At 51.1% G+C, this 21,439-nt stretch overlaps 1 protein-coding gene across 1 annotated transcript; it reads right to left on the reverse strand.

The window, feature by feature from the left end:
- Nucleotides 1-15,900: 15,900 nt before the first annotated feature.
- On the reverse strand, nt 15,901-21,431 carry FOXF2 (forkhead box F2; the record flags this gene model as incomplete). The annotated part of the gene is made up of 2 exons (XM_017497504.2): nt 15,901-16,824; nt 20,321-21,431. Coding segments are annotated over 2 exons (1,275 nt in total), but the record flags the coding sequence as incomplete, so codon positions are not given.
- Between the last annotated feature and the right edge of the window lie 8 nt (nt 21,432-21,439).

Below are 21,439 nucleotides of genomic sequence, written 5' to 3' on the forward strand. Positions count from 1 at the left end.
GTGGCATGATCATGGCTCAATACAGGCTTGACCTCCCAGGCTCAAGCAATCCATCCACCTCCCACAGGTAGCTAGGACTACAGGTGTGTACCACCATGTCCAGCTAATTTTAATTTTCTTATTTAGAAATGGGATCTCACTATGTTGCCCAGGCTGGTCTCGAACTCTTGGCCTCAAACAATTCTACTGCGTCTTTCTCCCAATGTGCTGGGATTACAGGCATGAGCCACTGCACCCAGCCTAGAACACTTCTTTAAAAAACAAAAACAAAAACAAACAAACACAGGGTCTAAATCTGTCGCTCAGGCTGGAGTGCAGTGGCTCGATCACTGCTCACTGCAGCCTTGACCTCCCTGGCTCTTGCGGTCCTCCCGCTTCAGCAGCTTCCCCTACCTGGAGTCGCTGGAGCTACAGGCGTGTGCCACCATGACCAACTAAATTTTTTTTACTTTTTATTTTGTAGAGACAAGGGTCTCTACAAAACAGTCCTGTTGCCCAGACTGGTCTTGAACTCCTGGGCTTAAGGAATCATCTTGCCTCAACCTCCCAAAGTGCTGGGATTATAGGTATGAGCCACCTTGCTTGGTCAATCCTTCTTAAAATGTGTTGAAACAGTTATAAGATTTGACTTTTTAATGTCCATAGACCAGAGCTTCTCCACCTCTGCCAAACTCTATGCCATTTTGAGCAAACTATTGTTTATCTGGCTGTCCTGTGCACTGTGGGATGTTTAGCAAAATCCCTGGCCTTAGATCCACAGACGCCAGTAGCCACCACCCTCTCCCGCAGGGCCACAGTCGAAACGGTCTCAGCATTGCCAAATGATCCCTGGTGAGCAAAACCATCCCAGTTGAGAACAGCTGCTGTCGACCTTCCAAGATCTTTTGATTTTGCCAGTTCAGAATTTTCATCAAAGATCTCAAAAGGGACTTGGAAGTCTGAAAAACTGTGTTTCCTCTCTGGATCCCTGAAGGGCAGGGGAATCACTTTCAAAATCAAAGCACGGAACATACTGCCCTCTCCTGTTCCTTTGGGAACCAGCCCTATCTCTTCTGGGCAAGTCGCTTCAGCTTTCTTAGCTTCATTTCCTTTTTTGTTTTTTTAAAAAATGTAAATACCATAAGCCCTATCTGATGAGGGTAAGGGAAGCCTCAATGAGATAATGTATGCGAATGGTTGCCATGGTGGAGGGCTTGGGTTCTTCGCACTCCTACCCCATCCGCTCCCATCAGCTCTGACACGGTAACCACCTGTTTTCAGTCAAGCACAAGCCCCCCCCAGGTTAGACAACAGGGTCCCATCTCCACTTCCAGGCAGTCAATTTCCTGAGACCTGGGTGACTTGGCCACCCAGACAAGGAGACTTGAAGCTCTTCTCTCCTCAAACCTGGGTCGATTGGCTTGTTATTTCTCAAAGGGTAGAGTGAGGACTGCTGCCGTGCTCCTGGAGTGGTCACCGTGATGTCTCAGGGCTCTGCTGGCACCCTGGGCACAGAGGCGGTGCTGCCACCCACCGGAGATTGCCATTTTCTAACGCTGTTCAATGGTTTCTGCATCTACACATAAATGAAGTATATTTATTTTTCTGATTCTCATAAAAAAACCCAAAGCCACAAGATCGTGTTTGAAGCTCCAAAACCCATGACTTGAGGTTTCCCTCCCAGGGAGCATTTGCCTTCCACTGTGTGGATGGGGGCTGCACAGATCTCTGCTCTGCTCCAGTTTGTCCCGAGGCTGAAAGGCGGGCAGCCTGAGGGAGCATGCCAGGCTGCAAGTGTCCTTGCACTTCCTCTGCTCCTTTGCAAAACCACCAAGCTTTCAGAAACGCAATTGCTTTTGAGATCTGCCGGCAACTGTGGGAGGCTCCAGGGGCCATGGGGCTTCCTTTGCTTCATATTCCTCTCCTTTCTTTTAGATTTGGAATCTTGTTTGGGTGACAGTTCAGCAGAAAGAGTGTTAACCATTTCTACGCACTACAGAAGCCATTTGCCGATGCTGTGTGTATTCAAGAAAATTCACAGCTCTTTTTAATAAGGCATCCACGGCTTTATCAGTAAGTGCATCAGAGTAGAAAGGAAAGAATTCGAAAGTTACATTCATTTACATTTATAGGCTTATATACCTGTAGATTATCTTGGAAGGACTCACAAGAGGCACAATGGAGATTGTCTCTGTGATGGAGGAAGGGAGATTTGGTTTCACTCTCCATGTTCGTGCATATAAACCACTGTATATCTACAATATGCAGGTATTCATTAAAATAGAATAAAATTTCAAACACAAAATAACAACTTCAAAAAACTAAAGACTGACACAGAAGCTTTCTAAGATAAGCGGGGGAAAAAAGAAAGAAAGGTTGAGGCAGCTTGAGGAGATATATTTAACGGCAGAGAGGAAGTCAGGGGCAAGGGAGACCCGCAGGACCAGCCTGCAGCAGCATACCAGAGCTCTGTAGTTACAGGAGGTGGGGCGGGCTGAGATGTGACCACTGCTATGGACTTGAAATCTACTGGTGCCTAAGGAGTACCCTTGATGGAGCAGAGTATGACCTTAGGCCTCCTCCAATAAATATGCCATGAGCATCAATAGTCATTCCTGTGATGTCCCTCAACGTGGGCTCAGGTTTGACTCAGAGGGGCAACTGTGTGTGCCAAGAATTCTTCCCTGAGTACTTAGCCCTCCTGTGGGCATGTGAGCTCAGGATAGGATTTCGAATAGATGGTCCGTGTCTTTGAGTACTCTTTCACGGATGTTATAATATTTCTTAAAAATTAGCTTTGTGATAAGACCTGGGCAGCAGAGCTCAGGGTTCTACTCTCTGGCATGAACCTCAGTATGGAAACTCAAGTTTGCCAAAAAATGGCAAATCTACACCCTTGGATGACTGGCCACAGCCCACCTCGACTCGGCAGAGATAAATGTGCCACTGTTGGATTTTCCCTTACATGGAGAGGTCCAAAGTGAAAAGTCTTCGGTTTTTAACCTGTCAAGGGCAGGCCTCTTGACAACATGAGAAAACCATGCTGTGCTTTTTTCCTACAACGCTGGCTTGAGCCCGATGCAGGAAGCTTTGACAGGGATCTGTATGTTCACACAGTTCGATCTCCTTTGACTCCACGCCGTTTCCTGCTCAATCTTTTGTCTGTAGAAAGCCCACTCCCTACCAGTGAATCACTGTCCCGCTTGCTTTCCCTCGCCCCTGTCAAGACAGCTGTGCTCCCAGGTGGGTGTTACTGTAAATCTCAGATCCACCCAGGTCCCATCAGGCACCCAGGTCCCCGAAGAACAGCCTTGGGCTGTGAGTCCACACTGCCATGTGCTGTGAAGTGGTCAGAACTGTTGGGATTCCAACAGCTTTGGCAGTTCCTAAGTGCCAAAGGGAAGATGGAGAATTTAATCACCCTCAGTAGCCATTTACTGCTCCATATATTACAAACAGAAGAGATTATGTCTTAATTACACGCCCTTCATTCTAAAAGGCCTTGTTCATCTGTGGTGGCCACTAGCATTTAAATACATCTATGGAAAACATGTGTCTGTCCTCTGAGGTTAATAACGTGCCGGCGATCTTTCCAGGAGCCAAGAAGATTTCGGTAATCACGGACAATTGCTGCATGGGCTTAACTGGAGGGCAGGGCTGAGTCACTTGACTGTAAACACGTGGTGGAGAATGTCTGAGCTCTTCTTGACTTTCTCGTGGTGCTGACGGTGGGAGTGTGGGTGGGGGGCACCGGGGATCCGGTCCCAGGGAGGTGGCTGCGGAGGAGCTGGGGACCCTGCAGGGCTGTGGCCGCTGTGCCGGGCTCTCCCACAGGCCCTGGCTTCTCCTCTCTCGGAGGAAATGCAGCAGACATTTAAATATTTCCAAACCAAACAAGACACCCTGAAGGACGCTCCTCCTGCGGCCCCATCATCTGCTTCAGGCCGGATTTGGAAATATCAAACAACAGCGACAGAGGCAGCTTGGCTCTGCAGAGGATGAGCACGGAAGACAGGAAAACAGAGCTGGTCATGGCCACTGTGCTGGGTTGCTGCCCTCAGACTCGGGGGCTGCTCTTAAATACAGCGAAGTCAGGAAGGCAAGATGGTCTTCAGGTCACAGCTCCCTGAGGGTCCCTTGCCCCTCCTCCAGGATCCAAAATAACTTGGAGGGGCCTTAAGGATTTCCCGGTGTCATCTCAGTTCTTTTCTACCTGGGAACACTTCCTTTCAGGTTTTTTTGTGGCTGTTTCTCAGAGAGCATCCTTGTACTCTCATTCATTCTAAAAAGGCCCTTCATGCTCTCTCCTGCACCCAACAGTTTAATCAGACTTAACATTTTCATTTGGGTTTTGATGGTGACAGAAATAAAAGTACTAGAATCAAAGCATCCTTCTCAGCCCATCCCCCAACCCCTAAATCACCTCTGGTCTGCTCCATGAGACCATAGCCTGCTCCAAAATTCTGAAAAGCCTCATCTAACGTCAGCACTGAATTTGCGGAAGGAAAAGGAAAGTTGTAACTCTGGCCTTGTTCTGCACATTATTGTTAATAGAATTGTGGTTTCTTTCTTTCTTGGGTAATCTTGTTTTCCAAATTAAAATCCCTCAGTGACTCAGCCTCCGCTAGGGGCTGAGAAAAAGAGTCTTTCAAGGGCAAAGGAGAGAATGCCTGGTGAAAGTCAGAGGGCAGTGCAGGAAAATTGCAGGCCCCCAACTCCAGAGGGCCACACAGATCTTGTCTCCCCAAGCCTGGTTCAGTTCCCTGGGGGTGATATGATGATGGCACCCCCACCCTCCCTGTGGGGGAGGGGCTTGAGTCCTGTGTAAGGGAGACTGGGCCAGACTCTGGTTTTGAACACTGAGGGCAGGTCCTCCTCCTCTCCAGGCCTCCCTGGAATCCCCCTTCTTACCAAGTCCCCTCCTGCTGAGCCAGATCTCTGTCTGGGGATTCCTGCTTTCCTCCTCCCCTGTGCCCTGGGTGGAAAGTTGGCCTCTGAGGGCTGGGCAGAGCCTGCCCAGCCCGAGTTCCCCTCCCTCCCGCCTCACTTCCGGGGAGCCGAGACTGGGCCTCTCACTTGGGGTTAAGCTGATGGAGACACGGCTGGGGGGGTGCTCAGAGCAGCTTGTTTTCTCTCCCCTGGGACCTCAGTGGAAAGGGTGGGAGTCCTGGAGGCCATGCATACCGCCTTGCCCAGCCTCCTCAGGCGCCAGGGTCTGTTCCATTCCTTTTTTTTTTTTTTTTTTTTGAGATGGAGTCTCGCTCTGTTGTCCAGGCTGGATCTCAGCTCACTGCAACCTCCGCCTTCTGGGTTTAAGTGATTCTCCTGCTTCAGCCTCCCAAGTAGCTGGGACTATAGGTGAACGCCACCAAACCGGGCTAATTTTTGTATTTTTAGTAGAGATAGGGTTTCACCATGTTGGCCAGGCTGGCCTCGAACTGCTGACCTCAAATGATCCCCCTGCCTCAGCGTCCCAAAGTGCTGAGATGACAGGCATAAGCCACCACGCCCAGCTAAGGGTCAGTTCCATTCCTACGGAATGAGCGGATGACGTCCACTCCAGTGTGGGCTGTGTTTTGGGCCGTTCATGAGCTTAGTGGACAAACACCCTGGTGCATACTGAGTGTATCTCACCAATTGTCAAGCTCAAGGGGCACACAGATCCAGCCAGGAAGCCTCCGTCGTTGTGGCTGCCACCCTGTCCTTTCCCAGACCAGCCCGATTCCGATGCCGATTCAGCCAAGTGGGGTTTTCAGCAGTCCCAGTCACCAGGTAGGTGATTGCGAACGATCTTGCTCATCGAGGAAGTGGGTGTAGTATACCTGCCTCCTAAGGCTCATCAATATCCCACTCACAGACGGCTAGCAGAGAGCGGGGGCCCACGGAGAGCTGCCTCCTTAATGCCCGTTGTTCCTACTGTGCCTACGGAGCACTAGCTCATCCCAGTTCAAAAAGGGGAGAAAACCTTTGCCCTGACGTCTTTCTTTTTTGGGGGAGTGAGCGCCTTGATGCGGAGACGATGTCTGATGCAGTTTCAGGGACAGTGCTGCCTCTCCCAGGGACTTGTGGAGCCCATAACTATAGGCTTTGCCCTCCCCAAAAGAATGAAGTCCTGCTGGGGACTAGAGCTCATTTGCATGCTGGCTCTAGCATCTTCTCTCTGCAGGAAACAACATCTAGCTTCCAAGCCACTCAGTGCTCAAGGCACACAGGGAGAGAAGGGATGGGCCTCGCTGGTCTGGCTCTCTGAGAGCCTATTTAATCTGGAGCTTGTAAGGGCAGTGGTGAAGGCCTGGGGTTGTGGACCTAGAAATCAAGTATATTTCTGTCCAGCTGTGAGCTTGATTTATAACTATTACGGTTGAATTATGTTCTTTATACTCCCACCTCCCCCAAAAAGTATGTGGGAGTCCTAACTCCCAGTGACCTCATTTGGAGATAAGGCCTTTACAGAGGAACTTGAGTTAAAACAAAGTCATTAGGGTGGGCTCTGGTCCAATATGACTGTGTCCCCATAAGTAGGGGAGATCAGGACAGATACACAGGGAAGAGCACGTGGGGACACAGGGGGAAGACACCATCTGCAAGCTAAGGAGAGGGACCTCTGCAGAAACCAGCCCTACTGGCACCTGGATCTTGAACTTCCAGCCTCCAGGACAGAGATGATGGGTTTCTGTCTGTAAATCACCCAATCTGTGGCACTCAGTTGCAGGACAACCCTAGCAGATGCCGTATGGCTTTTCTGGGCCATAGCCTCTTTGGGGCTGCTGTCTGGAAGGAACTCCTGGGGCCAAGGGAGGGAGACAGCCCGAAGCCATCTCTGGGACGTTATCTTTAGTGTGGGTACTTTTGTTATTCCCAGGCTTGCCCTACAGCCTGGAGTGGCCTGTCTGTGGGCTTCACTGATCTGCCAGCTGGTGCCCAAGGTGAAGACCTGAAGCTGGAAAAGCCTCCTTACTTGGCTCTGCTGCTCAGGTGCTCCTTGGCAGAGATTCACATTCAGGTAGAGGACTCCAGCCCGGCCACCTGCCCCATTCCTCTTGGGATGGGGACTTGCTTGAAAAGGAGAGATCATCTAAGAGGAAGAGGGGTTTCCCTTGGTAAGAACCCTGCTCTTATCATCGCAAGGGGACACCCATGTTCGGAGCCGAAGTCAGAGCCCCGGGATCTCACTGCTTCCTGGAGCCACCAGGCCCTCTCCACAGTCCATGCAGACAGCTGGCCAGCCTCGGCTCTGGGCTCCTGGAGAAGGCACTCTCCCTAGCCTGTCTTGGGAGACTTGGCCCTGTGCTGTAGTTCCAGCTGGTGGCCTTTTCCATGGCCAAGGGGCTTGGGTTGGCCTTTGAGAACAAGATCAACCTTTTAATTTAAAAGAGGCAGTTCTTTCTGTTTCTGGGATTAGAGCAGGGTTGTCATTAGAAAAAAGGAAACTTCAGAGGATGACAAAACCACTGCGGTGGATTTGGAGATTTGGGAGGATGGCAGGCACAATGGAATGCCAGCCTTGAGTGCTTGCAGCTAGACCCACAACTGAGTAGCAGATTGTGTGCGAGTGTGTGTGTGTTTCTGTGTGTGTGTAGGCCTGTGTCTCTGTGTATCTGCGTTATCTACGTGTATGTCTGTGTGTGTTTGAGTCTGTGTATGTTTATGTGTTTATGTGTGTATCTATGTGTTTGTGTGGCTCTGTGCATCTGTGTGCATGCATGCATGCTTTTGTATATCTACACGTCTCAGCATACGTGCCTGTGTGTGTCCATATGTCTCTGTGTGTTAGGTATTTGTGCATTCATGTTTGTGTGTCTATATGTCTGCCCGTCTGTATCCTTGTGTGTGTATGTCTGTGTGTGTCTGTGTGTGTGTGTGTGTGTATCTATCTTTGAGCGTCTATGTGAGTCTCTGTGTTGGTGTGTGTGTTAGTGTGTGTCTGTGAGTATATCTGTGTCTCTGTGTGTGTCTGTGTGTGGATCTATGCCTGTGTGTGTCTGTGTCTATATGCGTGTCTCTATGTGTGTCTTTGTCTATGTCTACATGTGTGTCTGTGTCTATGTGTCTATGTCTGTGTGTGTGTGTCTGTGAGTGCCTATGTGGGTGTGTGTCTTTGTGTGTTTGTGTGCATGTGTGAGTCTGCGTCTGTGAGTCACTATGTGATTCTATGTCTATGTGTGTGTCTGAGTGTCTGTGTGTGTGTGTCTATGTGAATGTGTGTGTGTATGTGTATGTGTGTGTCTATGTGACTGTGTGTGTGTGTATGTCTGTGTTTGTCTATGTGTTTGTGTCGGTGTCTATGTGAATGTGTGTGTGTCTATGTGTTTGTGTGTTTATGTGTTTGTCTGTGTCTATGTGTGTATCTGTATATGTGTGTCTGTGTGTGTACATGCGACTGCGTGTGTCTATGTCTGTGTGTGTCCATGTCTTTGTGTGTATCTATGTCTGTGGGTGTCTATGTGAATGTGTGTCTGTGTGTATGTTTGTCTGTATGTATGTCTGTGTGTGTCTGTGTGTATCTGTGTGCATGTGTCTGTACGTCTACATCTGTGTCTGTGTGTCTGTGTGTCTATGTGTATATGTGTGTGTCTATGAATGTATGTGTGTGTATCTGTGTGTTTCTATGAGTGTGTCTGTGTCTGTGTGTGTCTGTGTATATGAAGGTGTCTCTGTGTGTGTGTCTGTGTCTATGTCTCTATGTCTGTGTGTGTGTCTGTGTCTGTATTTATGTGTGTATGTATCTATGAGTGTGTGTCCATGTATGTGTTTGTCTCTGTGTGTATATGCGTGTCTGTGTCTGCATGTGTCCGTGTATCTGTGTGTATCTATGCGTGTCTCTGTTTGTGTGTCCATGTGTGTCTATGCGTGTGTCTGTGTGTGTGTCTATCAGTGTGTGTCCATGAGTGTGTGCATATAAGTGTATGTGAGTGTATGTCTGAGTGTGTGTCTGTGTATCTGAGTGTGTGTGTGTGTGAGTGTGTGTTTTCTTTAGGCAGTGGCTTCCCTGTGCTTGGCCTGGAGATCTGGGCATCCTTGGCTTTGGCTTTGTCCTCTCCCAGTCATGCAGGCAGCCCCGGCGTGGCCCTTAGTGCTGGACTACTGTATTTTAGTGCACAGGGCTACGGACCGCCTCTGCCACCACGCCAGTGAGCTCACTGACGACTGCCCTCCGAAGAGGCCCTGGGCAGGTGAGGCCAGGTGTCTGGGGTGCAGACATTGAAGGCACAGAGGGACACATCCCTATGACCTGAGTCCTCACAGCCTCACCCTTCCCTGGCGCGGCCATGCCTTTCCTTTTCTGTGTCCCTCCCTCCTTGAGCTCCTGCCCTCATGCTCTGCTCTCTCCCTGTCTCTTAGAAAAGGGCCTGAGTAACTGATTAATATGCCTGGCACCTGCTGGGCTGTGCCTCCTTCCTCTGCAGAGTCTAGGGATCTAGGGGTTCAGTGGCCACCTGCCCAGCTTGAGGGAGATGGCTCTAGAGGAGCCATCACCGAGGGAGCCCCAGGCCCATCCAGAGATCTCCATCTTAGGGTCTGGGGTGACAGTGGGAATCTGCTTGAGTGTACCAGGGCGTAGAAGGCTTGCCTGACAGCTAGAAGGCGGCTGCGGCTATAAGCTCCCCCACCTGTAGACAGTTGTCCTGGAAGGGGGACGACTGTAAAACACGAACACTATCCTGTGCTCCAGCAGCATGGCCTGAGCATTAGGAGAACCACAGGAGCTTTTTTCTTTTTAATTTTTAATTGACAAATAGTTTTGTGTATTTATGGGGTATGATGGGATGTTTTGAGCTACATATATACGTTGCAGAGTCATTCAAGCTAAGTAACACCATCACCTCACCAGCTTACCATTTTTTTTTTTTTTTGTGGTGAGAATGTGAAAAATCTATTCTTTTAGCATATATTATTATTAACTGCGGTCACCATGTCACATAATAGATCACTAAAACTTATCCCTGCCGTCTGGGACTGTGTGCCCTTTGGTAAGTACCTCCCCGTTCCCATCCCTTCCTCTCCCCCAGCCTCTGGCAACCACTTTTCTACTCCGTTACTGTGAAATCAACTCTTGGGTTCTCCAAATAAGTCAGATCGTGTGGTAGTCGTGTTTCTGTGCCTGGCTTATTTCACTCAGCCTTATGTTCTCTGGTTCCATCCACTGTGGTCTTAAATGACAGAATTTACTTCTTTTTTTAAGGCTATGCCATATTCCAGAGGTCCCCAACACCCCTGCCCCATCTGTGGAAAAAGTATCTTTCATGAAACCGGCCACTGGTGCCAAAATAGTTGGGAACTACTGCCATATTCCTTTGCATGTACGGGGAATTCTAAAAATCTGTTCATCAGCTGATGGGCATGTAGGTGGATTGCATGTCTTGGCTGCTGTGAACGGTGCTGCAGTGAACCTGGGAGAGCAGACATCTCTTCCGCATACTGATTTCAGCTCCGATGGAGTTATTTCCAGCAGGGGGGCTGCTGGATCCTACGGCAGTTCTATTTTTAGTCTACTGAGAAGCCGCCATACTGTTTTCCAAACCGGCTGTGCTAATTTACATTCCCGCCAACCAGGTGCAAGAGTTCTGTTTTCCCCACATCCTCGCTAATACTTGTTACTTACTTTTTGTCTTTTTGACAAAAGCCATTCAGATGATGGGAGGCGATACCTCACTGTGGTTTCAATTTGCATTTCCTGATGATGAGCGATGTTGAACATTTTTCCATCGACCTGTGGCTGTATCCAGGGAGCTGATCAAGTGCGCCTGGGCTGCCCCCGATGACCGTGTGAACTGGCTGGGTGGGCTACAGGACGGCCACGGGCGGTTTTTTTCAGAGCTCGCTGGGCTCCTGTGCAGGCACTCGGGCTGGGAGCAAGTGCGTCATCCAGAGTGAGTCTGTCAGCCCGCTTGGTGTCTGTGGAATCCCTATTGAGATGCCAGATCCTGGCCTGGTTCCCCGGGTCTCAACCCAGCTAAGCAATTCTGTGCTAACAGCAGGCCCAGTTCTTCCCCTCCTTCTTGAAGAACAGCTCTTAGGGGGGATTAGCACACGCTGGGGCGCAGTCAGTCCATCAACACTGTCTACTGACACTTCCACTGTGCTGCGTGGATCTGCGGAAGGGGAGCGAGGAGGCAGGTCTTCCTCTCCCCACACCCCAGGCCTGGCCTCCACCTAACTCACAGCAGTTTCCGAATGGGAGTGGGGAGTTGCTCTGCCAGTTTGGGGAGGTGACACGGTGCCACCCAGCAGACGAGTCACTGCCCAGCTGTGCCCGGGCCGCCGTTCCCAGGCTGGCGGGTGGGATGGGCCCCTCGGAGGGAAAGCTGTCCCGCTCTCTGCTCGTCTGTGTCTCATGAAGACAGTTAAGCCCAGAGGCCTGGCGGTGCGGCCGTGGGATGGCCAAGGCTCCGTGTCTCACACACGTCCCCTAGGACATGGAAAGCTGAATATTTATCAGTTGGATTGCTGTGGACTCAGGGCGCTCTGAACTCACAAAGAACTTCCAGGACTTTCATTTTTTCCCCAATGACCTTGACGTCTGTGTGCCCTGGCCCTCCCTGGCCCTGAGTCTACATTTGTGGTGTTTTTCCTTGCTAAGATAGTGTTTCATAGAGGCAGGTTTGGTAAAATGTATTTCCGTTCCTATAAAATATATTAAAATATATTTCCATTCTAAATAAGTCAGTGCCTGTTTTGAATTAATCACCATGATGCAGAGTAATTAGGTATAATACGAATCTAAAAAGAGAGTGTTTGTTTGTTTCGGGAAGGAGCTGCTAATTCCCTTTAATGTCAATACCGTGGCCTGTCCTAGCCACCTGAAGATTTTTCCCAAAAATCCGACTTCCACTTTCTAAAATGTAAGTCAAATTGTTCTCCCTAAATTCTCTATAAGTTGCTGCGGCAGTTCAGAAAATTTGAGCATGCACAACTAGAGAATTCACTTACTTTCCCAGAATTCAGGCCGAGCCAAATAAAACAGAAGTCCATGAGTCTTTCAGCCCATGGGTTGGCACTGGGGACCTGGAGAGATAGTAATGGCCTCAGAGGACAGGAATCCAGATTCCAGGGCTGCCGCTCAGCTCCAGGGACAGGAGCTCAGGAAATGTCTGCAGATTCCTCCTCTCCAGACCTCCTCCCCTCTCCTCCAGCCTTCACTCTTCCCCTCCCTCTGTCTCTCTCCCTCCTTCCTCCTTCTTTCTTTTCGCACCCTCCCTGTCTTTGCCCTTCCTCTCTTTCATTCTCTCCTAGTCTCTCTTCTTTGTCTGTCTCTTCCCTATCTCCCTCTCTCCCTCCCTTTCTTCACCCTTTCTTTTCCCTTTCCTTCTCTCCATCTCTTCCTCCTTCTCTCCCTCTCTCTTCCTTTTTCCATCCCTTTCTCTTCTCCTTTCCCTCTTTTTGACTATTTTCCCCTTTCCCCTCCTTCTTCTCTGTCTCCATCTCTCTGTTTCTCTTCTCTTTCGCTTGCTTTCTTTCCTTCTTCCTCTCTCTGTCTCTCTCCCTTTTTTGCACAGGGTTCTGCCTACCCATTCATATCTAGGGATTACTATTGCCATCTTCTGAGATCACAGCCCCATTTCTTTGCCTTTTCTTTGTTCTACCCTTAAAAGCTTTTATAACCAACAAAGGAGTTTCCTTTCCTGTCTCTGCTTCTATTGTCGCCTCCTTCTCTTTGTAGAATTCCGACTGGCTGCTGCGTGCAAGTACCTAGACTTATCTTTCCACCGAGGCAGGTAGACTTCAGTGATTCCACCTGAGTCCTCTCTGCAACGTTTACTACAATAAAACAAGAGGCCTCATTGCTTTGAATAAAAATGGGGGGATCCTACTTTCTGGCCTAGGGTTCAAAATTAAGCCTTGCATTTTCCTAGGGACCAATAATCAATCTCAGAGGCATTTAGATGAACAAACTACTTCGAAAAACCTTTCCAGATCTTTGCTTAACCAGTTAATAGGCTATCCTTAATACCGATCCATTGGAACCTGTAAAAGGATCTATAATTGAAACTGCCTTTCAAGAGCTGCCGTTTTCAGAGTGTGGTCCTGGGACCAACATCATCAGCATCACCTTATTCCAAACTTATAAGGAATTCTTTTTGAGCACATCCTTGGACCCACTGAATCAGAAACGGGGGGTGGACCCGCAGCCTGTGCCGGGCAAGCCCTCTAGGTGATTCTGATATGCACTCAAGTGTGAGGACTGCTGCTTCAGAGTGAAGATTCCTGCCACTCAAATGTCTGCAGTGTCAGTTGCAAAATTCTTAGAGGCAATGTTGGAGACATGAGGGAAATAAACTGAAATCAGAAGACATGGGTCAAACCCCCCAAAGCCAGGACCTCATCAGGACCTAGTAGAGATCTGTAAACAGGGTTGACATCCCCACATCAGAGGGATATTGACAGGATTAAGTGAGATAACCTGTGAGACTTGGGGAGGTAGCCATAGGGCCTGGCACTTGGTGCATGGTGCTGAGTAGTTACCTGCTTTTGGTTTCTTCATGTACACAGCTCCAACGAAATAAACAATCATTCTCATACAAAACAATCAAATCTTTTAATATACCACTTTAATCTGCCAATGAGCAGAAACTCTAAGTTCAAAATCCACTTGACGTAAAAACAGTTGAGGCATTTATCCCCAGTTGAGTTAATTCATTTATTTTCACTTATAAAGGGGTAGCACTTGCTTTCAAATTAATCACTCATATTTGAGCAACATTTAAAGCCAAGCACTGCATATTTCTCAAAAAAAGAGATCAATATAAATAAGTCTGTATGTTTGTGTGTCTTTGAGGAAGGGACACTTAGGAGAGAAGCAATTTTGACTCAAAATGAAACAAAACAACAACCTGATTTGGGGAGAAATCTAGAAATGAAGTATATATGTAGCAACTCATGGCTTTAGCACCTGCTAAGCATGGTCAGGCCTGTTCTTACTGAGTCATGATCTGGTTTCCGGATAAGACAGTAGACAAAAAGAGTAAAATAGAAAAAAGCCCACCCCTGGGACATGGCAAGACCCCCGTCTCTACAAAAATTTAAAAATTAGGCTTGGTGGTGTGCACCTGTGGTCCCACCTACTCAGGAGTCTGAGGAGGGAGGATCATTTAAGTTCAGGTGGTAGAGGCTGCAGTGAGCTGAGATTGCACCATTACACTCCAGCCTGGGCGACAGAACAAGACCCTGTCTCAAAAAAAAGAAAGAAGAAGAAAGAAGAAACCAAAACTGGGAAGCATAACTTATGAAAGTGAGATACTTAAAAATGTCTCTATTGGAAAGCACCACAAAATGAATCATTTTGTCAAATTCTTGCACAGCTTGAAAGAACCAAGTCGCCTTGGGAGGATCTCGTCGTGCCACCAGGGGGCGCGCTGGGCCTCCCAATGCGGCCGGGCAGGCAGGCGCAGTTTTCGTCTTTGAGGTCCTGTCATTCTCTGTATAAACAAGTTACGTTCAAGTGTTTAGGATATAAATTACGACCATGCCGGCTGCCTCGGAAGGAATGTAAACACAGCACTGTGGTCGGAGCAAACTCTGAAACTGACTTCATAATTTATAGCAGGCCCCTGAGTAGCTCACTATAAAAGAAAATAAAAAGGCCTTATTTTACTGCAAATATGATAATGGAGAGACAAAAAAATGTTTAAATCACCTCTTAATTTTAGAAGATATACGAAGGAAGCCTAAAAATTAGAAAGGTGGTTAAGACTTTCAGAGACAAGATGTTTCACTTAGGAGATTCTCTTTGCACTGAAATTCACTTATAATACAAAAACCCCGGGGTGTGAAATAGCTCCTCAGAGGGGGTACCAAAAACCTGGTGACTGGGAGAAGGACCTTGTAGGGGATGAGAAACAAAGGTGAGTTTTTCAGTCAGGAAAGAAAAAGCAAAAAGCAAGAACAAAAATCCTGCCTTGAATTGAGAGGAAAATGCACAGGGAGATTGGGGTAGAGTTTCTCTGCTTCTCTCAGACCTATCATCCTCAACACGGCCCATGATGCTGACGGGCTGCTGGGACAGCCGGTCAGTCCTCCTGCCTAGCTGGCCTGTTTTGCTCTTCCATCCACAGCGTCACCAGCTTTGCCTGCAACCTTCATGACTGGGAAACCTAGCAAGAACAGAAACAAGGGCTGAGGGGCTCCCTTGTTAAATCCCTGGTTAAAAGGGAGGAGTTGGGAGAGGAGGCCGGGAGGAAGGGAGGGCTGGACGGGCTTGCTGTGAGCAGATGCCGAGCAGGGCAAGCCAGGCTCTGAGTTGGAGGGTGGGACAGGCCACAGCCACACAGCACCATGTCAGGGAGTCCAGCTTCTGTAACAAACTCCCTAAGGAAGCTGAACTCCCCTGCTGGGAGGCTGACCCCTGCAGCTCAGCAGGGCTCCCCCCACACCCCCAGTCTTCGGATCTGAGCTCCATTCCTGACAGCATGCCACCACCACCCATAACAAAACTGTAGCATGCAAAGGGAAGAAGCAGGGTGGTGTTCTTTGGACACCCAACCCTGGGGGGATGCTTACCACTGTGCCCCACATCTGTCAACCTGAGTCAGTGGGGATGGAGAGAGGGCAAAGGGCAGAACTCTCCCTGGGCACAGGAAAGAAAACAAAAGGGGCACAAACTTGGTGTATTCAAATCAAATCCTGCCTGGTTTTCTTTCTAGTTCCTTTCATCTTCTGGTTTTTGTTTAGCCAGAAAAAGCTAGGGTGAGGTAAAGAAAGAAATAACAGAAAATGTTTCTTCTACTCTTTCTCTCCCGAGAAGACTCACAATCAGAACCTGGCCTGTGTTACTCAAGGCGCAGACCCCACACCATGTCAATTACAACACTGGAGGGGGTGTGGGTAGAGTTCCATGGCTGGGCTGCCGGGTGGGGCGGGAGGAGAACCTGGCATCCATTGCTCTCAGGGTACCCGAAGAGAAAGTTGCCCCCGGCAAACAACTATTTGTTATATACATTTTATTGAAAAAAATTTTACATCAAAATACTTTGGCAAACTGTAAAAGTATACATAAGTGCAAATATATCCTCCTTTTAAAATACAAGCAAAGTGTGAGTATACACGAAGGTCATAAAAATATCTTTAAAATATGGTGGTAGAAAACAACCTTGTAAAAACGTTGTATTGTCACAATACTGAAAACCACTTTCTTAAACTAGACACATTGTTTCTAAATAATTTCTTAATAATGTTCTTTGGCACCTGTATCCAAATGCAGTGTTTGGGGGAAATGACTCTCCCAACTCAGCTAGGCAACAAGAAGGGGCTTTTTTGAAATCTTGTGCTTAGCACTGCCTTTTTGAAAAGCACACAAGTTTTCATATCATAGACAAACACACACACACACACACACACACACACACACACTTGTCTGCTGTTTTTCAGACCCTGATTACTGAAGGCAATGAAGATCCCAGAGCTACACATGGCATATCTTCCAATCTCCTCAGTTGCCCTCTCCCTCATGTGGGAGCCTGCAGGCATTCATACTGGGGATACTACCTTGCCAGCGATGTCTTTCTTTCAGCAGTAGGCAAATAACAGTGACCAACGCGGTCCTGGGCATTCTGGCTAAGTGGCTGGTGTGTGGCTTACTGCTATCCGCCTGCTGGCAATGTGAATCCATCTCAGTTTGTCTCTGCCCCCCTCTGAGGAGGGAAAAGGAGACAGCGGCCATTGTTTGGCCCCTTTCCGTTCACGTTCACATGACACAGGGCTTAATATCCTGACAGACGCTCTGGTGGTGATGGTGATAATATGACCCGCTGGCTGAGGGATGGAAAGAAGAAATTCCATTGAAGTTGAGGACGAAATCTTTTCTGTCACACACTGGAGTAGAGTGATGCTGGTAACGGGGCAGTCCCACTGAAAGGAGAAAACAGAAACCTCCTCAGAAACAAAGTCATCCGGTTGATGGCAGGGCGTCTTATTTTGACTGAGAGTACAAAAGGTGCACTGCTAGACAACTGGTAGGGAAAACCCAGCTTTAGAAGCATCTCACACACGCCAATGGCAGGTCACAGAATGGCTTTGGAAGCAGTATGTTTTGTTTTGATGTTCGCACAAACACAGAGCAAGTTCCCCCCAAAGGCCGGTTCTTATGTCCTGGAATTCCAACTTTATTCTCTGAGGCTGGGGCGCGCGCTTTAATCTCAGAATGAGCACAGGTAGGGTACAGCTCGACCCAGGCTCTGGGTCCAGATCCCTCCCAGCAGAGCTCCTGACCTGTGCTCCCCTGAACCCTCGCTGCACGGAGGGCCAAGCGCCTGCCCAGAAACACGACTGCGGCCTTCTTTCTTGTTCTGAGCCTTGTTTCCTAACTAACTGTGCGGGTCAGAGCGGCGAGCGCAGAGGAATGCTCCCTGTGCCAAAGGGGACGAGAGGAAACCCAATCGCAAGATGATCGGACGGGGCAGAAAAACACACCCCTTCTCCTGCCCCTCCACAGGCATCTTCCTGGGTCCGGAACGTCTTAGACTTTGTCTAGAGAAGCCAGGACTTCAGGGCGCAAAGAAATGCCCTTCCGGTCCGAGGCATCTGGCAGCGCGGGGGTCCCTGAGGCAGCCCCAGACTGGAGGGGGAAAGACAAGGCCCAGACCCTGCTCTCCAGGGGCGGCTCCCTGGCCCCCCGCCAGTGCTGGGCCGCTGGACCCCCACCCGCCGGCTTTTGCTTTTGTTTTCTCGGCGCCTCTTGCCCCAGTCGGCCTGCAGTGCCCTGAGCACTGGGCCCCTGTGGCTACTGGACCAGGCCCTCTCGGCACCCGGCTGGATTAGGTCCATTCGCCCGGGTCTTAGTTACCCAAGTGGTGTGGGGACCATAAAATGCACGTCGCTTCAGGCCCGATTCAGTTTTTCAGTGCAAGAAAACCGTACCCACGGCCCACCAGGCTCAGGCCCTGCTCGCGTGGCCTCGGCCGCGCCTTGTCCCCGCAATGACGGAGTCAGCCGGCTGTTCAGTGGCCGGTGCCTACTTCCTTGCTCACAACACCCACTGGAGCACGCAAGCGCTGCTCTAACGCAGCTGCCTTGGCCCGCGAGCCCCGATATGTGCGCGGCCCTCTGCACACAGGTGCGCTCGCTCGTCACGTTAAAGCAGGTTCTGATGCCAAGTCCTGGACCACAAAATAGCAGGACACAGGCGGGACGCTAAGGAAGCAGTCGATGCTTTGATGTTCTGGCAGAATGATAAAAGCCCGAGCTCCTTCCTGAAAGGCTGGCAGGGCTTAATGAAGGACTCCAGGGCAGCCCTAGCGTCTTCAGCGGGGTCATAAGGACCTTGGCCACCCGGCCTAAGACCTGAGGGCGCTGCCCATGTGGGGTACTGGGGGAGGGAGGGTCGTGCTGGGTTTGTGCGCGGGGACTTGTGCTGATCTGTGTGCTGCGGAGACTGCCTTGCTCCCTGCCGGCGCCTTACCAGGCCCCCAGGTCTTAGTGGCCCTGGCCCAGCGGGAGGGGCACTCCCAACGAGGCCCCACAGGGTCCTCTCACAGCGGGCCAGCTCCTCGGAAGTGTCTGCCTCCGGTGTTCCTGGGAGACGGCAACAGGGCTGGGTAGGTATTCTATAGGGATGGGAACAAGAAGGCGAGGAAGGAAAGGCAGAGGGTCCCCGGCACACGTCAGGACTGAGACATTCTCTCTCCCGAGCATTCCCAGACTCGGTCGGGAGTTCTTCGAGACTCCCAAGGAAGGCCGGGCAGCGGGAGGCCGCTGGGCAGAGGCACAGAAGCCTGCTTGCTCCGCCTGGCAGTTTTCAGCAGCTCCAAAAGAATCATGTATCCAGATCCCGAAGTTTTGGGAGCTTGTGCATGCTCCCCATGTATGGGATGGGGAGAGAGCAGCCTTGAAGAAGGGTCAGAAATCCCTTTCCTGTGTGGTTTTTTCTTCCTAGAGTATGGTTTCTCCAAGGCTATGAAGCCTTAGAGTCTGGGCCTTCCCGGAGAGGAGGAGAGAGCCAGCAGGGCTGGCAGGACAGCTGGCAGGCTGGGAGAGGAGTAGGCAGGCCGGGAAGGAAGGGGTGAGCCCACGGAGGGCTGTGTGTGTGCGTGTGTGATTGACAGCTGGTCCAAGGGGATACACAAATAAGACGGGAAGGCCGCCTGTATTGGTTACTTGTTGAAATTCCCATAAAATTGAACAAGACTCTGTTCTCAGTGGGTTAAGTCAGGCTAAAATCCTCTCCCGTGTGGTCCTGCCGAGACTGTCTTTGTTTGGTTAACCTCTGAGACCCACATTGAAAAGGCCTATTTGGGAAATTTCACCCTCCAGGGAACCAACATCTTTTGCCCATTTCTGGGCTTCCCTTCTCCCCTGGTGCTCCCGCAGCACACCGGCTCAGGAACACAGAAGGTATGCATCACCCTGCAAGCCACTGTCTCATTGCTGTGGGAGGCCCGTGTGAGACAGCAGCTTGGGACCTTGCCTTTGACTGGCAGGCGCATCGGATTTTAATCTGCAGCCCTGGGTACTCAGAGGGAGGTGGTGTAAGGGTTTATCTCTATTCTCCAGAAAAACCTGGCCAAATATTCAAATTCCCTCCTCCATCCCCACCATCTCCTCCCACCTCTCATCACCTTCAGCAAGTCAACAAATTTTCATAATCTGCGACCAACACAATGTAAACCAGCCGCACTACAAGTGGCATCCACAGGGCAGGCTCATTTATCAGGGGAGTCCCAGCAGGGTCCTTCAGGTCCTGCCACCCCCGACCTGTATCATCAATGTGTGTCCATTGTAGGGGGGAGGCAGGGAAGGGGAGGGGACCTAAACAGTTTGGTGACCCCCTCTCCACTGGCAAATGTCCCTTTAGTGAAAGATCCTGGGCGCCAGCTCTGACCCTCTCACCCCCTCCTCTTTACACTTGCCCAGCTGCAAACATCTCCCTACACACACCCCAACATACAGAACATCTCCGATTCTCACATTTACTTTGGGACAAAAGTACAGCAAAATGAACTCAAGAAAAAAAAAAAGGACGAAAGAAACTAGACACAGCTTCCTGACCAAGGTCCCCAAAGGTCACATGCCTTCTCTCAAAGCTAAGTCAGACTCGGAACAGGAGACCTGCAGTCTCCTGCACAGGGACCCCCATCGACCCAGGAAGGCAGGGGACTTCACACCATGCTCACAGCAGCCAGACGATTCTGAAAGTTCAGCTGCTGGCCAAGGATACTGCGAGGACAGTAAGACCCCATCCCTGTTCCCATGAATAAGGAGGCTCTCCCCAACATCTGCTTTTCCCAGTGCCCTCAGACCTCCGGGCTTCGGGGGCCCTGTTTGTGGCAGTGGCAGTGGCAGTAGCCGCCAGCCCTGGAGGCCTAGAGGCGATGTGCCTAGCTGGCTGCGCTGGAGGGCGTTGCGTTACCTGAGAGGTCCTCGCGGGCGTTCTGGTGCAAGTAGCTCTGCTCCAGCGAGTAGGAGGACATGCTGGAGTGCAGGCCTGCAGAGGCTGCGGGGTTGCTGCTCGGCGTCAGGGCAGGCGGCTGCTTGAGGTAAGGCGAGGCGCCAGGCGAGCTCCAGTGCGCCGCAGGGCTCGTGTACGGCGAGTGGCATTCGATGGCGCTCGCCATGGCCGGGGACGAGGGCACTGGGCTGCTGCTGCTGTCCGGCCCGTAGTCTCCGCCGCCGCCGCCCCCGGCCGCACCGACGCCCCCGGGTCCCGCGGGCACGGGGCAGCTGGCCATGTAGGTGGAACCCGGGTTGGGCGACATGTGCGGGACGTGGTGGTGGTGATGGTGATGAGGGTGCGCATGGCTCGGGGCGCCCGCGCCGGCGTCGTAGCCCGCGGGCATCATGTCGAGGCCGCCGTAGCCGCCCTGGCTGTGGCAGCCGAGCGGCGCCGACGGGGGCGCCTGGAAGTCGAAGCCCTGGGGCAGCAGCGAAGTCCCGAAGCCCAAGCCGCTCACCACGCGGTGGTACATGGGCTTCAGCGCCTGGCACTTCCGCCTGAAGCCGCGCGGCCGGCGGCGGAACGAGCCCTCCTCGAACATGAACTCGCTGGCCGGGTCGATGGTCCAGTAGTGGCCCTTGCCCGGCCGCCCGAGGCCCTTGGGCAGCTTGATGAAGCACTCGTTGAGCGAGAGATTGTGGCGCACGGAGTTCTTCCAGCCCTGGTAGGCGCCGCGGAAGAAGGGGAAGCGCGCCTGCAGGAACTGGTAGATCTCGCTGAGCGTCAGGCGCTTGCTGGGCGAGCTCTGGATGGCCATGACGATGAGCGCGATGTACGAGTAGGGCGGCTTCTCGGGCCGCCGCAGCCCCGAGCTCGCCTTCTTGGCGCCCCCACTACCGGCGCCCGCGCTGCCGCCGCCGCCCGCGCTCTTGCAGGCAGCCGAGGGGGCGCTGGCAGAGTTGGAGGAGGACGAGGACGAGGCGCAGGAGGCGGAGGACGACGACGACGAGGAGGAGGTGGTCTCCAGGGCGGCGGCGGCGGCGGCGGCGGGCGGCGGGCTCATTAGGGCGGCCTGGAGCGCGCCGGGGGCCGGGC

Source organism: Cebus imitator, unplaced genomic scaffold, assembly GCF_001604975.1.
Source record: "Cebus imitator isolate Cc_AM_T3 unplaced genomic scaffold, Cebus_imitator-1.0 Scaffold231, whole genome shotgun sequence".
In the NCBI taxonomy this organism is placed as follows: domain Eukaryota; kingdom Metazoa; phylum Chordata; class Mammalia; order Primates; family Cebidae; genus Cebus; species Cebus imitator.